Raw genomic sequence first — 18,712 nt, forward strand, 5'->3', positions numbered from 1 at the left:
CATAAAACTGAGATCAACACTGCATATCTCAGGAATGTGTGCTTAATCCACTGCTCCATCCTCTCAAAACCCATGACTTTTGGGCTAGGTCTAGCTGAAATGCCATAACATTTGCTGATGATACAACCATTTTTGACAGAATCTCAGATGGAGTCAAGAGAGCATACAGGAGTGAGGTATACCAGCTAGCTGAGAGCTTTCACAGCAACAACATTGCACTCAGAGCTGATTTTAAACTTCAGGAAGGATAAGACGAAGGATCATGAACCAATCTTCATAGAGGGATCCAAAGTGGAGAGAGTGAGGAATTTCAAGTTTCTGGCTGTCAAGATCACTGACGACTAACCTGGTCCCAACACACTGATGCAGCTATAAATAAGGCAAGAGATTATTTCATTCGGAGATTGGTTTGGTTTATCAGCTAAAACACTCAAAAATTTCTATAGATGCACTGTGCAGAACATTTTGACAGGCCATATCACATTCTGGTATGGGGGGTGCTGCTGCACAGGGTCAAAAGAAGCTACATAAAGTTGAAAAATTACTCAGCTCCATCTAGGGTACTAGCCTCTGTAGTATCGAAGACATCCTGAAGGAGCAATGGCTCAGAAAAGTGACCTCCATTATCAAGGACAAATATCACCCAGGACATCAGGACATGCCCTCTTCTCCTTGTCACATTCAGGAAAGAGGTTCAGAAGCCTGAGGCAAAATTACATTGTACCACTACTGCTAAGTTAACAAACTTCACAACATATGATACTTATTATTCTAATAATAATAATTATGGGAGATGGGAGGGCCAGTAAGTTTGTAGATGAAACATAGATTGGTGGTATTGTGGAGTGTGCAGAAACCTAGCAAACGAAACACTGGGAAATAGATTGGCTGCAGATATGGGTATAGACAAGATGGCTGGTGTTTAACCTAGTCAAAGGTGAGGTGCTGCAACTTTAAACGTAGTGGGACAGTGCACTATTAAAGGCAAGTCCTTTAATAGTGTGAATGAGCAGAGATCTTGGGGCCTGAGTTCAGAGTTCCCCGAAAATGGATTCCAGGGCTGATACTGTGATAAAGAAAGTATGTCGCGTGTTTGTCTTTATTAATTCAGGAACAGAATTCAAGAGCTGGGAAGTTATGTTGCAACTTTGCAAATCTCAAATTAGGCTGAGAATTCACCCTCCCAATTGATGCCTTTGTAGCTAGGTTTGCAGAGGAGTCTGTGGAAGCACTTGGAGACATTCGGAGATTGGGGAAAGAAGTATCAGATGGAATACAGTGAGGGAAAGTGTATGATCCTGCATTTTGGTGAAAGGAATAAAGGCATGGACTATTTTCTAAATGGGTACCAAATTCAGAAGTTCCAAATGACTCAGGAGTCCTTATGAAGGTTAACTTGTAGCTTGAGTGGGTGGTAAGGAAGGCAGATGCCATTGTACCATTCATTTCCAGAGTACTGGACCACGGGAGCAGTCCTGAAGAAGGGTCTCAGTCTAAAATACAAACTGCACTCTTTTCCATAGATGCTGCCTGGCCTGCTGAGTTCCTCCAGCACTTTATCGCTTGGATTTTCAGTGTCTGCAGATTTTCTCTTGTTTGTGAGGATATGAAAAGTTTTTTCCCCCAGATATACAAAGAGGAAAAGAAAGGATATTGGATGGTTAGAAAATAATGCTGAAGAGATAGTAATGGGGGATGAACGAATGGTAGCTGAACTCAGTAAGTATTTTACATCGCTCTACACCATGGAAGATACGGGGCCCTATCAGCGGCATTTACAGAGCTCTATGAACTAAATAAAAGACAGAGTGGCCATTGTTGGGAGTAGGCCAGAGGCAAGGGTAGAAGCGACGGGCTTTGCTTAAAAGAGGCTTCGGCTCTGTGTAGAGCATCTATTGGGGTTTTATTTTTGTTTTTTTTCCCTCTCTTACTGTACTATTTAAATGGCTGTGGTGTGCTCTTCATGCCAGATGTCAGAGAACTGGGAGACCCAGAGTCTCCTGGGGAACTACATCTACATGAAGTGCATCCAGCTGCAGCTCCTTGAAGACCTTGCTAGGGATCTGGAGCTGCAACTGGATGATCTTCAGCTTGTACAGGAGAGTGAGGACATAATTGATCCTCACTGACATAATTTGTTACAGGAAAGTAGTAACCCTGAAGTTGCAGGAGGCAAGTAGTTGGATGACCATCAGGAGAAATGGAAATAGGCAGTTAGAGGACCTCTTGTGGCCATTCCCCTCAAAGACAGGTATATCACTTTGGATACTTTTGTGAGAGATGACCTCCTGGGTGAATGCCATGGTGACCAGGTTACAGGCATCAAGCATGGGTCCGCGGTGCAGAGGGGAAGGGAGAGAAGAGGGAGTGGTAGTTATGTGGGACTCAATAGTGAGGGGAACAGACAGGAGATTCTGTGGAGGTGAATGGGGCACCCAGATGGTATGTTGCCTCCCAAATGCCAGGGTCAGGAATGTCTCAGATCACATCCAGAACATTTTGAAGAGAGAGGGAGAGCAGCCAGATGTCTTGGTTAATATTGGTACCAATGACATAGAAAGGAAAAGCAAAGAGGTCCTGAAAAGAGTATTTCGGAAACTAGGTAGAAAGCTGTGAAGCTGGACTTCCTGCACAGTAATTTACGGATTGCTACCTGTGCGAAGCCCCAGTGAGGGTAGAAACAGGATGATTTGGCAGATAAATGCGTGGCTGAGAAGCTGGTGCAGGGGGCAGGGCTTCAGGCTCTTGGATAATTGGGATCTCTTCTGGGTGAGGTGTGACCTGTTTAAAAGTGATGGGTTACACCTGAAAGGGAGGGGGCCCTTTCACCACTCTCTGCATAAAAAACTTACCCCTGACATCTCCTCTCTACCTACTTCCAAACACCTTAAAACTGTGCCCTCTCATGCTGGCCATTTCAGCCCTGGGAAAAAGCCTCTGACTATCCACATGATCAAGGCCTCTCATTATCTTGTACACCTCTATCAGGTCACCTCTCATCCTCTGTCGCCCCAAGGAGAAAAGGCCGAGTTCACTCAACCTATTCTCATAAGGCATGCTCCCCAATCCAGGCAACATCCTTGTAAAGCTCTTCTGCACCATTTCGATCATTTCAACATCCTTTCTGCAATGAGGCGACCAGAACTGAGCACAGTACTCCAAGTGGGGTCTGACCAGGGTCCTATATAGCTTCAACATTAACTTTCGGTTCCTCAACTCAATCCCACGATTGATGACGGCCAATGCTGTGTACGCTTTTATAACCACAGAGTCAACCTGCGTAGCAGCTTTGGTAACCCATCCTACCACTTCCTCATACGGGTCATTTATAAAAATCCCGAAGAGAAGGGGTCCCAGAGCAGATCCCTGAGTCACACCACTGGTCACTGACCTCCATGCAGAAAATATCCCATCTACAACCACTCTTTGCCTTCTGTGGGCAAGCCAGTTCTGGATCCACAAAACAATGTCCCCTTGGATCCCATGCCTCCTTACTTTCTCAATAAGTCTTGCATGGGGTACCTTATCAAATGCCTTGCTGAAATCCATAAGGACTACTGATTTACCTTTATCAATGTGTTTAGTCACATACTCAAAAAATTCAGTCAGACTCGTAAGGCATGCTGACTATTCATATTATACCTCTCCAGAATCTGTCTCCCTATCTGCTCCTGGTTGCTATTGGGTGGTCTATAAAAAGCACCCAGTAGAGTTATTGACCCCTTTCCGTTCCTACCTTCCACCCACAAAGACTCTGTAGACAATCCCTTCATAACTTCCTCCCTTTCTGTAGCCAACACAATCTCTGATCAACAGTGCCACGCCCCCACCACTTTTGCCTCCCTCCCTGTCCTTTCTGAAACATCTAAAGCCTGCTACTCGAAGTAGCCATTTCTACCCCTGAGCCATCCAAGGCTCTGTAATGGCCACAAATTAGCTCCGTACTGATCCATGCTCTGAGCTCATCCACTTCGTTCATAATACTCCTTGCATTAAAATAGACACATCTCAAACCATCGGTCTGAGCGCGTCCCTTCTCTATCACATGCCTATCCTCTCTCTCACACTGTCTCCAAGCTTTCTCTATTTGTGAGCCAACCACCTCTTCTTCTGTCTCTTCAGCTTGGTTCCCACTCCCCAGCAATTCTAGTTTAACCTATCCCCAATAGCCTTTGCAAACCTCTCTGCCAGGGTATTGGTCCCCTTGGGATTCAAGTGCAACCTGTCCTTTTTGTACAGGTCACACCTACCCCAAAAGAGGTCCCAATGATCCAGAAATCTGAATCCCTGCCCCCTGCTCCAATCCCTCAGCCACGCATTTATCCTCCACCTCACTCTATTCCTATACTCACTGTCACCTGGCACAGGCAGTAATCCCGAGATTACTACCTTTGAGGTCCTGCTTCTCAACTTCCTTCCTAACTCCCTGTAGTGTGTTTTCAGGAGCCCTTTTCCTACCTATGTCATTAGTACCAATATGTACCACACCCTCTGGTTGTTGGCTTCAACTAAGTCCCGTCACCTGCCTGCCCTTGCTAACAGTCTGACTGCATGTGATCATTACTTCTTTACCATCCGTCCTATCCTGAGTCCCTTCACTCCAGTTTCCACACCCCTGCTAAATTAGTTTACACCCTCCCCAACAGCTCTAACAAACTTTTACTGTCCACTTTGATGTTTTATCCTACCTTGCTGTCATATTTCATCTTTTCTCTTGTAAGGATTTTTTTAGTTGCTCTCTGTAGGTTTTTAAAAACTTCCCAATCCTCTATCTTTCCATTCGTTTTTGTTTTGTTGTATGTGCTTTCTTCTTGACCATAAGATATAGGAACAGAAGTTGGCCATTTGGCCCATCAAGTCTGCTCTGCCATTCAATCATGGTCGGATCCAATTCTTCTAGTCATACCCACTCCCCTGCTTTCACCCCATACTCATTGATGCCCTGGCTAATCAAGAACCTATCTATCTCTGCCTCAAATACACTCAATGACTTAGACTCAACTGCTGCTCACAGTAATAAATTCCACAGATTGATCACCCTCTGACTAAAGTAATTTCTCCGCATCTTTTGCTTTTACATTAGCTTTGACTTCCCTTGTCATCATTGGTTGTACTATTTAACCATTTGAGGTGCATATGTCCTGCACCTTCCTCATTTTTTCCCAGAAACACCCACCGTTGCTGCTCTGCTGACATCATTGCCAGCAGTTCCTTCCAATTTACTTTTGCCAACTGCTCTCTTATACCACTGTAATTTCCCTTACCCCACTGAAATACTGCTACACCAGACTTTATTTTCTCCCTATCAAATTTCAAGTTGAACACAATCATATTGTGATCCTAAGGGTTCTTTTACCTTAAGCTCCTTAATCGCCTCCGGCTCATTACATAACACCCAATCTAGTGTAATGCTCAGGGCTATCGTCTCGTGTTTATCTAGGGGAAACCCCATCCGCCCGCCAAACCGTGTCTCATGTTTGCATACAACAGGAATTCTGCAGATGCTGGAAATTCAAGCAACACACATCAAAGTTGCTGGTGAACGCAGCAGGCCAGGCAGCATCTCTAGGAAGAGGTACAGTCGACGTTTCAGGCCGAGACCCTTCATCCTGACGAAGGGTCTCAGCCTGAAACATCGACTGTACCTCTTCCTAGAGATGCTGCCTGGCCTGCTGCGTTGCTCTCATGTTTGCATAGTTGTTGTGTATCGCAACCTGGTACAAACTCACACATCAAGTATCCGACAGCATACAATGTACGATTCACAGATTACCCTTTATAGATCTTACTGGAACTATGTAATTAATACAATATAAAAGGGAAAGTAAAAGACACCAAACTTATCAGAGTTCAACCACTTCATGCACAACCATTGCAGCTCAATTTACGGGGTCTTTGTTCCACCATTTGATCCCCTCTGACCTCCTTGACCCGCCGCCTGGGACCAACCACGGTCCAGCACGTCCTTCCTCTTCAGTTCTCCTCCCGAAAAGCCCGCGATCCTCAGCTCAGCACACACATTCAAGATAGCATAACATGACTTCCATTGGCTAGCAAACGAATACAATTTCCATTATCACTAATTATAACCCAAACATGCTGCTACAGAGAACTCCTTACTCAGCAGTTAACAGTACAAGAAACCATTTTATTTTAACACTTCAGAGAAGCTATTCCGTAATAGGCAATTAACAGGTAACAGTCCATCTAATATTACTGAGAACCCTACTCTAGTATAGCTGATCCCCTAGTAGGCTCAATGACAAACTGATCTAAAAAACCATCTCTTAAGCATTCAACAAACTCACTCCCTTGAGATACATTACCAACCTGATTTTCCCAATCGATCTGCATGTCAAAATCTCCCCTGGCTACCATGACATTGCCATTCAAACATGCCTTTTCTATTTCCTGTTGTAATCTGTGGTCCACCTCCCAGCCACTGTTGGGAGGCCTGTATATATCTGCCATCAATGTCCTTTTACCCTTGCAGTTTCTTAACTCAACCTACAAGGATTCAACATCTTCCAGTCCTATGTCACATCTTTCTACTGATTAGATGACATTCTTTACCAGCAGAGCCACACCACTCCCTCTGTCTACCTTCATAACCCATCCGATATAACGTGTAACCTAGGACATTCAGCTCCCAACTACAAGCAGCTATGATTCAGTGACGGCCAAAACATCATACCTGGCAATCTGTAGGAGTGCAACAGGATCATCCACCTTACTTTTTTTATATACTACATGCATTTAGATACAATACCTTGAGAACCATATTTGCTATCTTTTCTGATTCTGCATCCCTAATGTTTTGATAGTAACATAGAAAACCCTCAGCACAATACAGACCCTTCAGCCCACAGAGCTGAACATGTCCTTACCTTAGAAATTACCTAGGGTTACTCATAGCCCTCTTTTTTCCTAAGCTCCATGAACCTATCCAGAAGTCCCTCATCGCATCCACCTCCACCACCGTCGCAAGCAGCCCATTCCACTCACTCACCACTCTGCGTAAAAAACTTACCCCTGACATCTCCTCTGTACCTATTTCCAAGCACCTTAAAAGTATCCCCTCTCCTGATAGTCATTTCATTCCTGGGAAAAGCCTCTGACTATCCACACGATCAGTGCATCTCATCATCTTATACATCTCTATCAGGTCACCTCTCATCCTCTGCCACTCCAAGGAGAAAAGGCCAAGTTCTCTAAGGCATGCTCCCCAGTCCAGGAAACATCCTTGTAAATCTCATCCTTGGAAACTTTCTAAAGTTTCCACGTCCTTCCTGTAGTGAGGTGACCAGAAATGAGCATAGTACTCCAAGTGGGGTCTGACCAGGGCTCTATTTAGCTGTAACATTACCACTCGCTCTTAAACTCAATTCCATGGTTGATGAAGGCCAATGCAACGTATGCCTTCGTAACCGCAGAGTCAACCTGCGTAGCAGCTTTGAGTGCCCGATAGACCCGAACCCCAGGATCCCTCTGATCCTCCACGCTGCCAAGAGTCTTACCATTAATACTACATTCCGCCATTGTATTTGACTGTATATGAAACAGGTAGTGTTTGAGAATGTGGTGGCATTAGAAATGATCTTTCAAAAATCATTGGACTCTGGCATGGTGCCAAAGGACTGGAAAATTGCAAATGTCACTCCACTCTAACAAAGGAAGAAGGCAGCAGAAAGGAAATTATAGACCAGTTAGCCTGACCTCGATGGTTGGGAAAACGTTAGAGTCAATTGTTAAGGATGAGGTGATGGAGTACTTTGTGGACAGGATAGTAAAAAATCAGCATGGTTTCCTTCAGGGAAAACTCTGCCTGACAAACTTGTTGGAATCCTTTGAGGAGATTACAAGTAGGATAGATAAAAGGGAGGCAGTGGATGTTGTATATTTGGACTTTCAGAAGGCCCTCGACAAGGTGCCACACGTGAAGCTGCTTACCAAGTTAAGAGCCTGTGGTATTACAGGAAAATTACCAACATGGTTAGAGCATTCGCAGATTGGTAGGAGGCAGCCAGTAGGAATGAAAGGTTCCTTTTCTGGTTGGCCGCTAGTAACTGGTGGTTTTGCACAGGGGTCGGTGTTGGAACTACCTTTTTTATGCTCTATATAAATGATTTAGATGATGGAATTCATGGCATTGCTGCCATTTGCAGATAATAAGAAGATTGGTGGAGGGGCAGGTCATGTTGAGGAAACAGGTAGGCTGCAGAAGGACTTAGACAGATTAGGAGAATGGGCAAGAAAGTGAAAAACTTGTAGGTCGGTGGTGAGGAAGGCAAAATGCCATGTTAGCATTCATTTCAAGAGGTCTAGAATACAAGAGCAAGGATGTGATGCTGAGGCTTTATAAGGAACTGGTGAGGCCTCACCTTGAGCATTGTGAACATTTTCGGGCCACTCATCTTAGAAAAGATGTGCTGGCTTTGGAGAGGGTCCAGAGGAGGTTCACAGGGATGATTCCAGGAATGAAAGCGTTATCATACAAGGAGCATTTGATGGTTCTGGGTCTGTACTCGCTGGAATTCAGAAGGATGAGGTGGGAACTCATTGAAACCTTTCGAACGTTGAGCGGCCGAGACAGAGTAAATGTTGAAAGGATGTTTCACATAGTGGGAGAGTAAGAGGGCACAGCCTCAGGATAGAGGGGTGCCCTTTCAAAACAGAGACGCGGAGAAATTTCTTTACTCAAATGGTGGTGAATTTGTGGAATTCATTGCCACATGCAGCTATGGAGGCCAGGTCGTTGCGTGTATTTAAATCAGAGATTGGTAGCTTCATGATTGGACATGGCATCAAGGGTTACGGGGAGAAGGCCGGGAACTGGGCTTGCGGAGGAGAGAAAAAAAAAGGATCAGCCATGATTGAATGGTGGAGCAGACTCAATGGGCTAGATGGACTAATTCAGTCTTATCGTCTTACCTGCAATACGCCAGAATGTCAAGAGTGTCAGGGGGCAGAAGTGAGTATAGTTACTGTGACAAAGGGGAAGATGCTGCAGAAGCTGAAAGGGCTGAAGATAGATAAGGCACTTGAACTGAGTGATCAGTGCATCAGGAGTCTGCGTGGGGTGTGTGGGTTTCCCAGTGCGTTAGGGCCAGGAGAGAAGGCTTCAGTAGAACCAGCAGTTGGATTAGTAGAAAATGCACTGTAGCATGTTCAGGCTGCAAAGAGAGATTCTGTGAATTGTAAGTTCAGGTCAGAGATCCACAAATGAGTTATGGTGAATTCTGATTCCCAGGTTCTGTCAGGCCACAGTCAAACATTCGAGATATGGTTTGAAATGTGCATTTCATCACTCACCTATCAGTTGAGTGGGTGACGCAGATAACCCTTGGGCAATGTTCATGTAATCTTGTGGATCAGGACCTGTTTAAATCAAAAAGGTTTTCATGAAAACAGAGCTAATGTGATTTAAACTGTTTATTTCAAAGTGGCTTTGTGTTCAGGGTGTGGCTTTATCATACCGAGCTCCTGTATTTCCTTCAGTACTTTGTCCAACTTTGGTAACTCAGTCCTCCATGTCACAAAGGATTCCCACATCGCCCTCCGGGCTCGTGAGCCTTTGCCCATCACCAAACTGAGGAAGAGGGTGGAACTCTCTGTCCGGTTTCCCTTCTCTGTCAGTTCAGTGACTTTCTATGAAAAGGAAACAATGAATGTATTGCGCAGCAGACAGAAATACATGGAGAATGTAGAGAAAAATTGTCCTGGTTGATTCAGAACAGGTGCAGTCACTCGGCTGCCAGCTCATCCTCTCAGTAAATCTCGGGGTCCTGTCATTAACAGAGAAACAGTAACTAAGGGAAATTCTAAACAAACATTGTGGAAGAATAAGGCTTTACTGACACTCTGCAGTAGATACAACGTTATTAAATTCCTCGATCTGGCAGTGTGCAACCTGTCTAGAGCAATAACACTGTACGTTTGACGATAGATATTTTCTTTCAGCACAACAAATACTGATATAAAACCCCGGACCACATTTCTAGCAATGAGTTCAGGGGATTAGTGCAGGTAGGACTTCTGTGAATGTTATCTTTTCATGCAGCGAATAATGTTCCAGGGGACTTTCCTAATGGAGTCGGTGATAACCGAAGATGCGGAAACAAAGCAGAGCAAACTGACGCGTGACAATGAGAATGTGAGAGACGGAGAGCAAGAGAGAAGGAAAATGGGTTGTGGAATTGAATCTCACACAGATGCGAAGACAAATGAATTCTCCAAAGCTGTAGCGTCAGTAATCAGAATAGGCCACCTTCAGAGCCTGGGACAGAGATCGGTGGGAATTATATCTGAAAATGTATAGGTTAAATAACTACCAAGACAAGCCCACTGTTGACTGTCCAACCCTATTTGTCCCTTCAGATGAAGACAGCGATTTATAATGTCTGGTGAAGATAAAAGATACAGGTGTGAGTGGAGGTCACAGGTTTAAGTCGCAGTGCTATGGAAGGAATGGTGAGATCTCCCGAAGTCAGGATGGGCTGAGATTTGAAGTGGTGGTGATCAACTTGCCCTCTGCCTTGTTCTGTGTGGATGGATTTGCAGGTTGAGCAGATGCCGTCACTGTTACTGAATTGCAGTGCCCACGACAGATGGTACACACTGCAGAGTGTATGATGGAGCAAACAATGTTTGACAGATTCATAACATTGAATAATTTGCAGCTGTCCAACACCACCCCCATGCTGTATGATATTGAGCTTCAGGCATTGTGGAGTAACACTGTCAGGCAAATACAGACTGTACCATCACACCCTTAACAGACGCCTTGAAGATGAAGAAAGGTTTGATGTAAAAGGAGAGACACACAGATTCTGCTCTGCCCTCGCAGCCGTATGTGTGTGTGGGAGGGGTAGTCCAATTCTGGGCATCCTCTGACCTCCATAGCATGGCAGGGGGATTGGGAACCGGAATGGTAGGGCTGAGGATGGAGCAGTTGGCATACAAGTAGATGCAGTGTGAATTGAGACTGTGAGGAAGGAGAGGACCATCAGTTGTGGGAGTTGAATTGTAACATGGGGGCAAGATCAATAAGGATGACAACAGACTAAATGGGTTGTATTTTGTTGCTCACAGAATAAGGAATACGTACATGACCTTGTAGTGAAGTTAGACATTGTTAGGTATGATGCGGGCATCAATGAATCGTGGCTGAAAGCAGATCTTAGCTGGGTGCTTACATCCAAGATACATATCGTAGGTCGGCTGAGGGCTTGGAAACAGCTAACATTGCATCAGGCGAAGTAGAATCTTGTGGGTAGAGTTAAAAAAGAACCGCAAGATTAGAATGGCCCTGATGGGATTTATATACGGGCCACTGAACAGTAGCCAGGATGTTGGCTACGAATTACAGCGGGAGATAGAAAAGGCATGTAAAAAGGACAATGTCAAAATAGTCCGGGGGATTTCCAACTGCAGGTAGGTTTGAAAAATCAGGTCGGTGCTGAATACCATGACAGGATATTTATAGAATACCGACGAGATTGTTTTTTAGAGCAGCTTGTGGTTGAAACCACCAGGGGAAAGGAAGTTATGGAACGTGTCTGCATATTGAACTAGAATTGATTAGGGAGCTCAAGGTAATGGAACCCTGAAGAGTCAGTGATCATACGATAGAATTCACGCTAACAGATAAATTTAGATCGAACAGTACCACAGTGGAATAAAGGGAATTACAAAGCTATGAGAGAGGAGCTGGCCCAAGATTGATAGGAAAAGAACACTCACAGGGATGACAGCAGATCAGAAACGCTGGAGTTTCTGGGAGCGATTCGGAAGGCATGATACACACATCCCAAAGATGAAGACGTATTCTAAATGGAGGACGACGCAATCACGGTTGAAGAGTAAGTCAAAGCCAGCACAAAGGCAAATGAGAGGACATGGAATATCCTTGCAAGCAGGTTAGTTACAGCTGCTCAGGGGGATTTAAACTAATTTGGCAGGGCGGTGGGAACCGGAGCGATAGTGCTGAGGGTGAGGTAGTTGGTTTACAGAGGCAGAGTGTAGTGATGTAGCTGATAAGGAGAGGCTGATGACAGGGCAAAATTGAAATCAACAGCTTGAGTTGCAATGTAAAAGGTGGACAAAATTGAAAAGGGTGAATATATGGAATACTATAAGGAATAAGGTGGATGAACTTGTAGTAGATTGACTTGTATAATGTTGGGGGCATCACTGAATCATGGCTGAAAGAAGATTATAGCAGGAGCTTAACATTGTATGGAAAGGTAAGCAGAGGATCAGCGTGGCTCTGTTGAAAAAAACAAATCATTAGAAAGTGGTAACATAGGATCGGAAGGTATTGAATCGTTGTGGGTAGAGATAAGGAACTGCAAGGATAAAAAGATCCTGATGGGAGTTATATACAGACCGTTAAATGGTAGTATGCATGTGGTCGATAAATTGCAATGGGAGATAGAAAATGCATGTCAAAAGGGTAACGTTACGATAACCATGGGAGATTTCAATACGCAGGTAGATTGGGAAAATCAGGTTGGTGTTTATTTTCGATCCCAAGAGACATAATTTGCATACAGAGCAACTATGAGATAGAGCAACATTAGGGGATCTGGGTTGTTGCACAATGAACCGGAATTGATGAGAGCTTAAAGTAAAGGAATCTTCAGGGACAAGTGACCATAACATGACAGAATTCACCCTGCAATTTGAGAAGAAGTATTATGGTGGAGTAAAGGGAATGACAGAGTCATAAGATAGAAGCTGGCCAAAATTGAGTGGATGACGGAGGAGCAAAAATTCAGAATTGCTCGGTACAAATACATCCAATTGAGGAAGAAGTATACTAAAAGCATGGCAACGCAACCGTAGCTGACAGGGGAAGTCAAAGCCAACATAAAAGCCAAACAGCGCATATAATATAGCGAAAAATAGTGGGGATCTAGAGGAATGGGAAGCTTTTAAAAATGAATAGAAAGCAACTAAAAAGTCATAAAGAAGGAACAGATGGAATACAGAGGTAAGCTAGCCAATAATACTGAAGAGAATACAAAAAGTTTCTTCTTATATGTAAAGGCGTGGTGAGAACTGATATCAGGATGCTGGAAAGTATAATGTAGAGGTAGTAATGGGGACAGGAAATTGCAGATGAACTGAATAGGGATTTTTCATCAGTCTTCAATGTGGAAGAGACTAAAAGTGTGTGATGTTGCCATCACCAAGGAGAACATTCTTGGGAAACTGAAGGTAGATAAATCACCAGGAAGATGGTCTACACCCCAGAGTTCTGAAAGACAAGACTGAAGAAATCGTGGAGGTATTCGTAATGATCTTTCAAAAATCAATTGATTCTTGCATGGTTCTTCAGCACTGTAAAATTAAAAATATCACTGTATTCTTCAAGAAGGGGAGGAAGAAAGAAAAATATATCCTAGTTTGTTGGGAAGATTTTGGATTTGATTGTTAAGGATGTGGTTTCAGGGTACCTGGATGCTCGTGACAAAACAGGCTGTAGAACCATGCTTCCTAAAGAGAAAAAAAATTGCCTGACAAACCTGTTGCAGTTCTTTGAAGAAGTAACAAGCTAGAGAGACAGAGGAGAATCAGTGGTTGTTATGTACTTGCATTTTCGAAAGGTCTTTAACAAGGTGGCAAACATGAGGCTGCTTAACAAGTTAAGAGCACATGGTATTACAGGAAAGATGGAATCTTGCTTTGGCTATACTGGCAGTAGGTTATGAGTGGGAAGAATGGGAGCTTTTTCTGCTTAGCTGCCAATGACTACTGGTATTGCACAGGGATCTTTGCTGGGACCACTTCTATTTACTTTATATGTCAATGCTTTAGATGATGGATTTGACGGCTTTGTAGTGATGTTTGTGGACGATACTAAGATAGGTGGAGAGGCAGGTAGGTTTGAGGAAGTATACAGCCTACAGAAGGACTTGGACAGATTAGGAGAACGGTCAAAGAAGTGGCAAATGGAATACAGGGTAGGAAGTATGTGGTCACATACTTTGGTAAAAATTAAAGCGTAGATCTCCATTTTATAAATGGAGAGAAAATTCAAAAATCTGTGGTGCAAATGGTCTTGGGAGACCTTGCGTAGGACTCCCTGAAGGTTAATTTGCAGGTTGAATCAGTGGTGAGGAAGGCAAACGCAATGTTAGAATTTATTTTGAGAAGACAAGAATATAAAGCAAAGATACAACATTGACCCTTTATAAAGCTCTGTTGAGGCCCCTCTTCTAAGAAAGCACGTGCTGACATTGGAGATGGTTCAAAAGGAGGTTCTCGAAGATGATTCTGGTATTGAAAGGCTTGTCATATGAAGAGCGTCTGATGGCTCTGGCCTGTATTCACTGGAATTCTGAGAATGAGGGTGACCTCATTGAAACCTATCAAATGTTGAAATGCCTAGATAGAGTGGATGTGGAGAGGGTGTTTCATATGGTGGGATGTCTAAGGCCAGTGAACACAGCTTCAGGACAAAGGGACATCCATTTAGACCCAAAATGAGGAGGAATATCTTTAGGGTGGTGATTCAGGTGCTGGTGGAGGCCAAGTTATTGGGTGGGGTGATATCTTCTTGATTAGTCGGGGCATGAAGAGACACGGGGAGAGGCAGGAGATTAGGGCTGAATGGAAATAGATCATGCATGTTGAAATGCTGGAGCAGACTCGATGGGCCATATAGGTGAACTCTGCTCTTTTATCTCATGGCCTTAATATTCATCCTGGATTAAACACCTCAACTGAATTTGAACAATGGCCCTGACCAGATGTGAAGTAAATGTTAGACTGAATGGCTATTCAACAGAGCAGATATGCAGCCACTGCTCCCACACCAGATATGAACCTACAGTTCACAGGTCTCCCCACCTCAACAGCTTTTACAGAGGAGGCCAGATCTGCAGAAGGCAAGTCAGAGATCAAAGTCTCCACTGCCATGTAGATCCGCTAGAACATGTGGGTGATTAATTTTAATCTATCCCCTCGGATACTAGCAGCTACGTGACAATACACTAAATACACTCACCTCGTTTTCTTCTCTACTGAAATGTCCCTCCTTTGTCAACATCCAACCAGGTCTTTCAACCCTCTCTTCAATTGCTTGTTTCAGTCTGTCCCTGTAGAACTTTGTCGGTTGGTACAGTCGATATTCGTCCCACTGTGCCAGGAGATCAGAGATCGTAGACGCTGAGTCTGCAAATATAAGAAGGAGAAAGTCACCACCATCTTAAATATCCCTCATCTCCACTGCTCTCACAACACTCAGCAAACTCATCATCTGTCCAATCTCAGTGTTCAGCTTTATTCAGTCACAAATACAGATTTTGTCCCAATCTCCAGCACAGGCCTTAAAACAAACTCAAAACTGCTTTAGGCATTACATTACCAGAAGGACCACTTTACCAGAAACCAGTTTCCACCCCCCTCACCCCATCCATGCACCCAGTTCGATGTAGGATGGGCAATGTAATTCTGGGTCAGTCACTGATACTCACTTCCCAGAGATACTCCCTCCATCCGGCGGCTACACTCCCTTAATTCACATCCCAGAAATACTCTCTTCATCTGGGCAGCTGCGTTTCCCCAATACACATCCTGGAAACCCTCAGAGCAGGTAGTATTCCTGTAGTGGGGTAATGGGTGCCCCACTGCACCACATGTACCCCATCCACACAATTTTCTCTCCTGTCTGTCCAACCCTCCAACAAAGCCTCACATGTTCCCTCCTCCCTACCTCACCCTCATATTTCACTTACCCATTCCTCGTTTGGGACCTGACAATTCCGTGTTCAATGAGCTTCCGAGCTGACAGACAGTCGCCTCACTTGTGCTGGTTGCAGGGTCCTGAACGGTGCCTCCAACCTCAAGGTCTCTGGGCTGAATTTGCTCCTCCTCCTCTGCGGCCGGACCACATTCAACTGGGACATTGCTCTCAATCCGACCCTGCTTCGGTAACTTGCTGCCCATGTCCTGATCATCTTCTCTTGATGAGCTGCCTGGCAAAAATCTCTTCAGTATTTGCCGTACCCGATTTAATTTCCCACCTGAAATAAATGGTGAACTGCAGGTTATACTGGAGTCAATTAGGAGCTGAGCAGAACAAGGATTCACAATGGAGCCGAGATTCTGGCTGAGCAGATCTGCAGTGGGACTGCACTGTGAGTGTGAACCACACTCCCTGCCAGTGACCTTCCTGATAAGCCAGTGACTGGACACATCCACTCCCATAAAGAGAACAGGACAGACACAACAATACTGATCACCGGCTTCTCAGTAGTTGAACACACTGATGACCAGGGGATCTTAGTGGCACTGGGAAATATCACTGGGATCATCTTCCACAAATAAAAATCTCCCTGGGCCACACACTGTCCAGTTCTCATGGGTCACACACAGATTAGCTACAGGATTACACCTCATCCGAACCACTAGATCATACTCTCTCCATTCGTAGCGTCACACACTGTCAGGTCCCCTGGATCACAGACTGACCATCACCAGAAGACCTCATGAGACCTATTACCTTGAGACCCATGCTCCCTGGTTCCCTGGGACCCATCCCATCCCCTGAATGATGATCGAAATGTAATAACTATACAGGTCATTGGCAAAGCCTCACTGAGAGAGTTTTGTGTGCAGTTCTAGGAAAGAGTGTACAGGAGAATGACAAGATTATTACTGGTGGGGGTATTGGGTTCTAAGGAGATGATGGATCGGACAGGACAGTGTGGTCTCGACCACACAAAGATGGACCCAGCAGAGAGAGAGCAGCTGACCTTGGCCACGAGATTCATTGGTCAGTAATTTGTCAAGGCAACAATGTTCCGTTGGAATTCCTATGTATGAACTCTTCCTTTGGTCACACTGGAGACAGAAACACCTTACCAAGTAATACCACAATTCTGTTTCTGATTCTGTAATGGACCCAGCAAAGTTTGCACAGTGACGTTTTGGCATTAGTGGCTTGAGGACAGGGTACCTTTATTCTCAGTGTGTGTCCTGCCTCTACATTCTGAGAGTCCCAAGTCTACATACTGTGCTTCTCTAGTCTACATTGAGTCTCTCTGGTATCCATTCCAAGCTTTTCCAGTCACAAGTACCCAGGTTCCCAGTTTTGTGGTCCCGTGACTCAGATCTGCACAACAAATGAGCGGTTCAAGCAAGCTGTTCCTGATCCTGCCAGTGTGAAAGCAAAGGCTCCTGTGTGGCAGCAGTGAGGAGAGCGCATGGTCTGGATGGCGGGCTTATTTGTCGATAGGTGCTGTTTTCTTGTGATAGGGCCGTCTGGTGGGGAGGGCACAATGGTGCGGAAGGACTGAGCTATGTCCAACACTTCTTGCAGGCTTTCCCGTTCATGGCCATTGTTGCTGTCAAATCAGACAGTCTGGCAACGAGTCAGGATGCTCTCCGCTGTACCTCTTTAGCAGTGCAATAGCCATCGTACACGGTGTAGCGTGATCATACATTTACAGTGAACTTTTAATGAATCGAAAGATCACTGAAGCAGCAGCACAGGTAGACCACGTGAGGAAGCGATTGTCATCAGCTGCAGCAGAGCACTTGTGACAACTTTATAAACTGTTGGTTGGGCCAGTTGGAACAGTGTGTGCCATTCTGGTAACAACACCTCAAGAAGGATGTATTTGTACTGGAGAGGGTGCACAGAAGATTCAGTAGGGTATTGCTTGGAATCCAATATTTCTATTACAAGAGATTGGATTGAATGAGCACATTATCTGTTTCACAGCCTCAGCACAGACATTGATTATTCATTTCCCTCTGTAGATGCTGCCTGACCTGCTGAGTTTCTCCAGGATTTTGTGTGTTACCTACTCTAGTTACCCTGTTGAAATGTCATGGGATCCTACACACAAACGACATTACGTTGTCCCATTAGCCTTCTTGTTTCCATACTTGTCTTCTGCTGGTTTCTGAGGCGGGAGGAGAAGATGGCGGCACGCCGGCGTGTGCACAGCCCTCCGGTGAAAAATGATATCGTATCTGTTAAATAGGGGCCGTGGACAATTCTGATATGATGGGGAATGGACGTGAAAGCAGAGAGGAACATCTGGAGACATTTCTGAAACGCCCATCCGCTGCTGTCGTTACTGTGTGGAGGGGAATCTTTCGAAGGGTAGGCCTCAAAATCCCTGGCCTTGCCTGCTTTTGGCGAACGAGAAAGAGGTCGAATCATTCGGACAGAGATGGCGCTCAGTACTCAGTGTTGGAGAGCTGATCAGAGCTTGAAGTTTTCGGATGACTCAGAGTTGGATTGTGGTCGGCATGGCAGGGAGAGTTTTTCTTCCTTCTCCCGTCTGTGTGAGATGTGGGACATTTGAGAAACTTAGAACTTTACTGTGCTCACGGACTTCTTCATCAAGTTATGGTATTGTTACACTATTTGTAACTATAAGTTATAATTAACACACATCAAAGTTGCTGGTGAACGCAGCAGGCCAGGCAGCATCTCTAGGAAGAGGTACAGTCGACGTTTCAGGCCGAGACCCTTCGTTAGGACTAACTGAAGGAAGAGCTAGTAAGAGATTTGAAAGTGGGAGGGGGAGGGGGAGATCCAAAATGATAGGAGAAGACAGGAGGGGGAGGGATGGAGCCAAGAGCTGGACAGGTGATTGGCAAAACGGATACGAGAGAATCATGGTACAGGAGGTCCGGGGAGAAAGAAAAGGTGTGGGGGGAACCCAGAGGATGGGCAAGGGAGAGGGAC

At 44.8% G+C, this 18,712-nt stretch overlaps 1 protein-coding gene across 1 annotated transcript in view; it reads right to left on the reverse strand.

Moving 5' to 3' along the window:
* LOC140207126 (NACHT, LRR and PYD domains-containing protein 3-like) overlaps positions 1–18,712 on the reverse strand; it is a 35,198-nt gene that overhangs the window by 6,404 nt on the left and 10,082 nt on the right. The window contains 4 exon segments of the mRNA XM_072275457.1: positions 9,313–9,378; positions 9,477–9,648; positions 15,014–15,180; positions 15,744–16,031. Of these exon segments, the coding sequence (XP_072131558.1) occupies positions 9,313–9,378; positions 9,477–9,648; positions 15,014–15,180; positions 15,744–16,031 (693 nt within the window).

This window comes from Mobula birostris, chromosome 13, assembly GCF_030028105.1.
Source record: "Mobula birostris isolate sMobBir1 chromosome 13, sMobBir1.hap1, whole genome shotgun sequence".
Classification (NCBI taxonomy): domain Eukaryota; kingdom Metazoa; phylum Chordata; class Chondrichthyes; order Myliobatiformes; family Myliobatidae; genus Mobula; species Mobula birostris.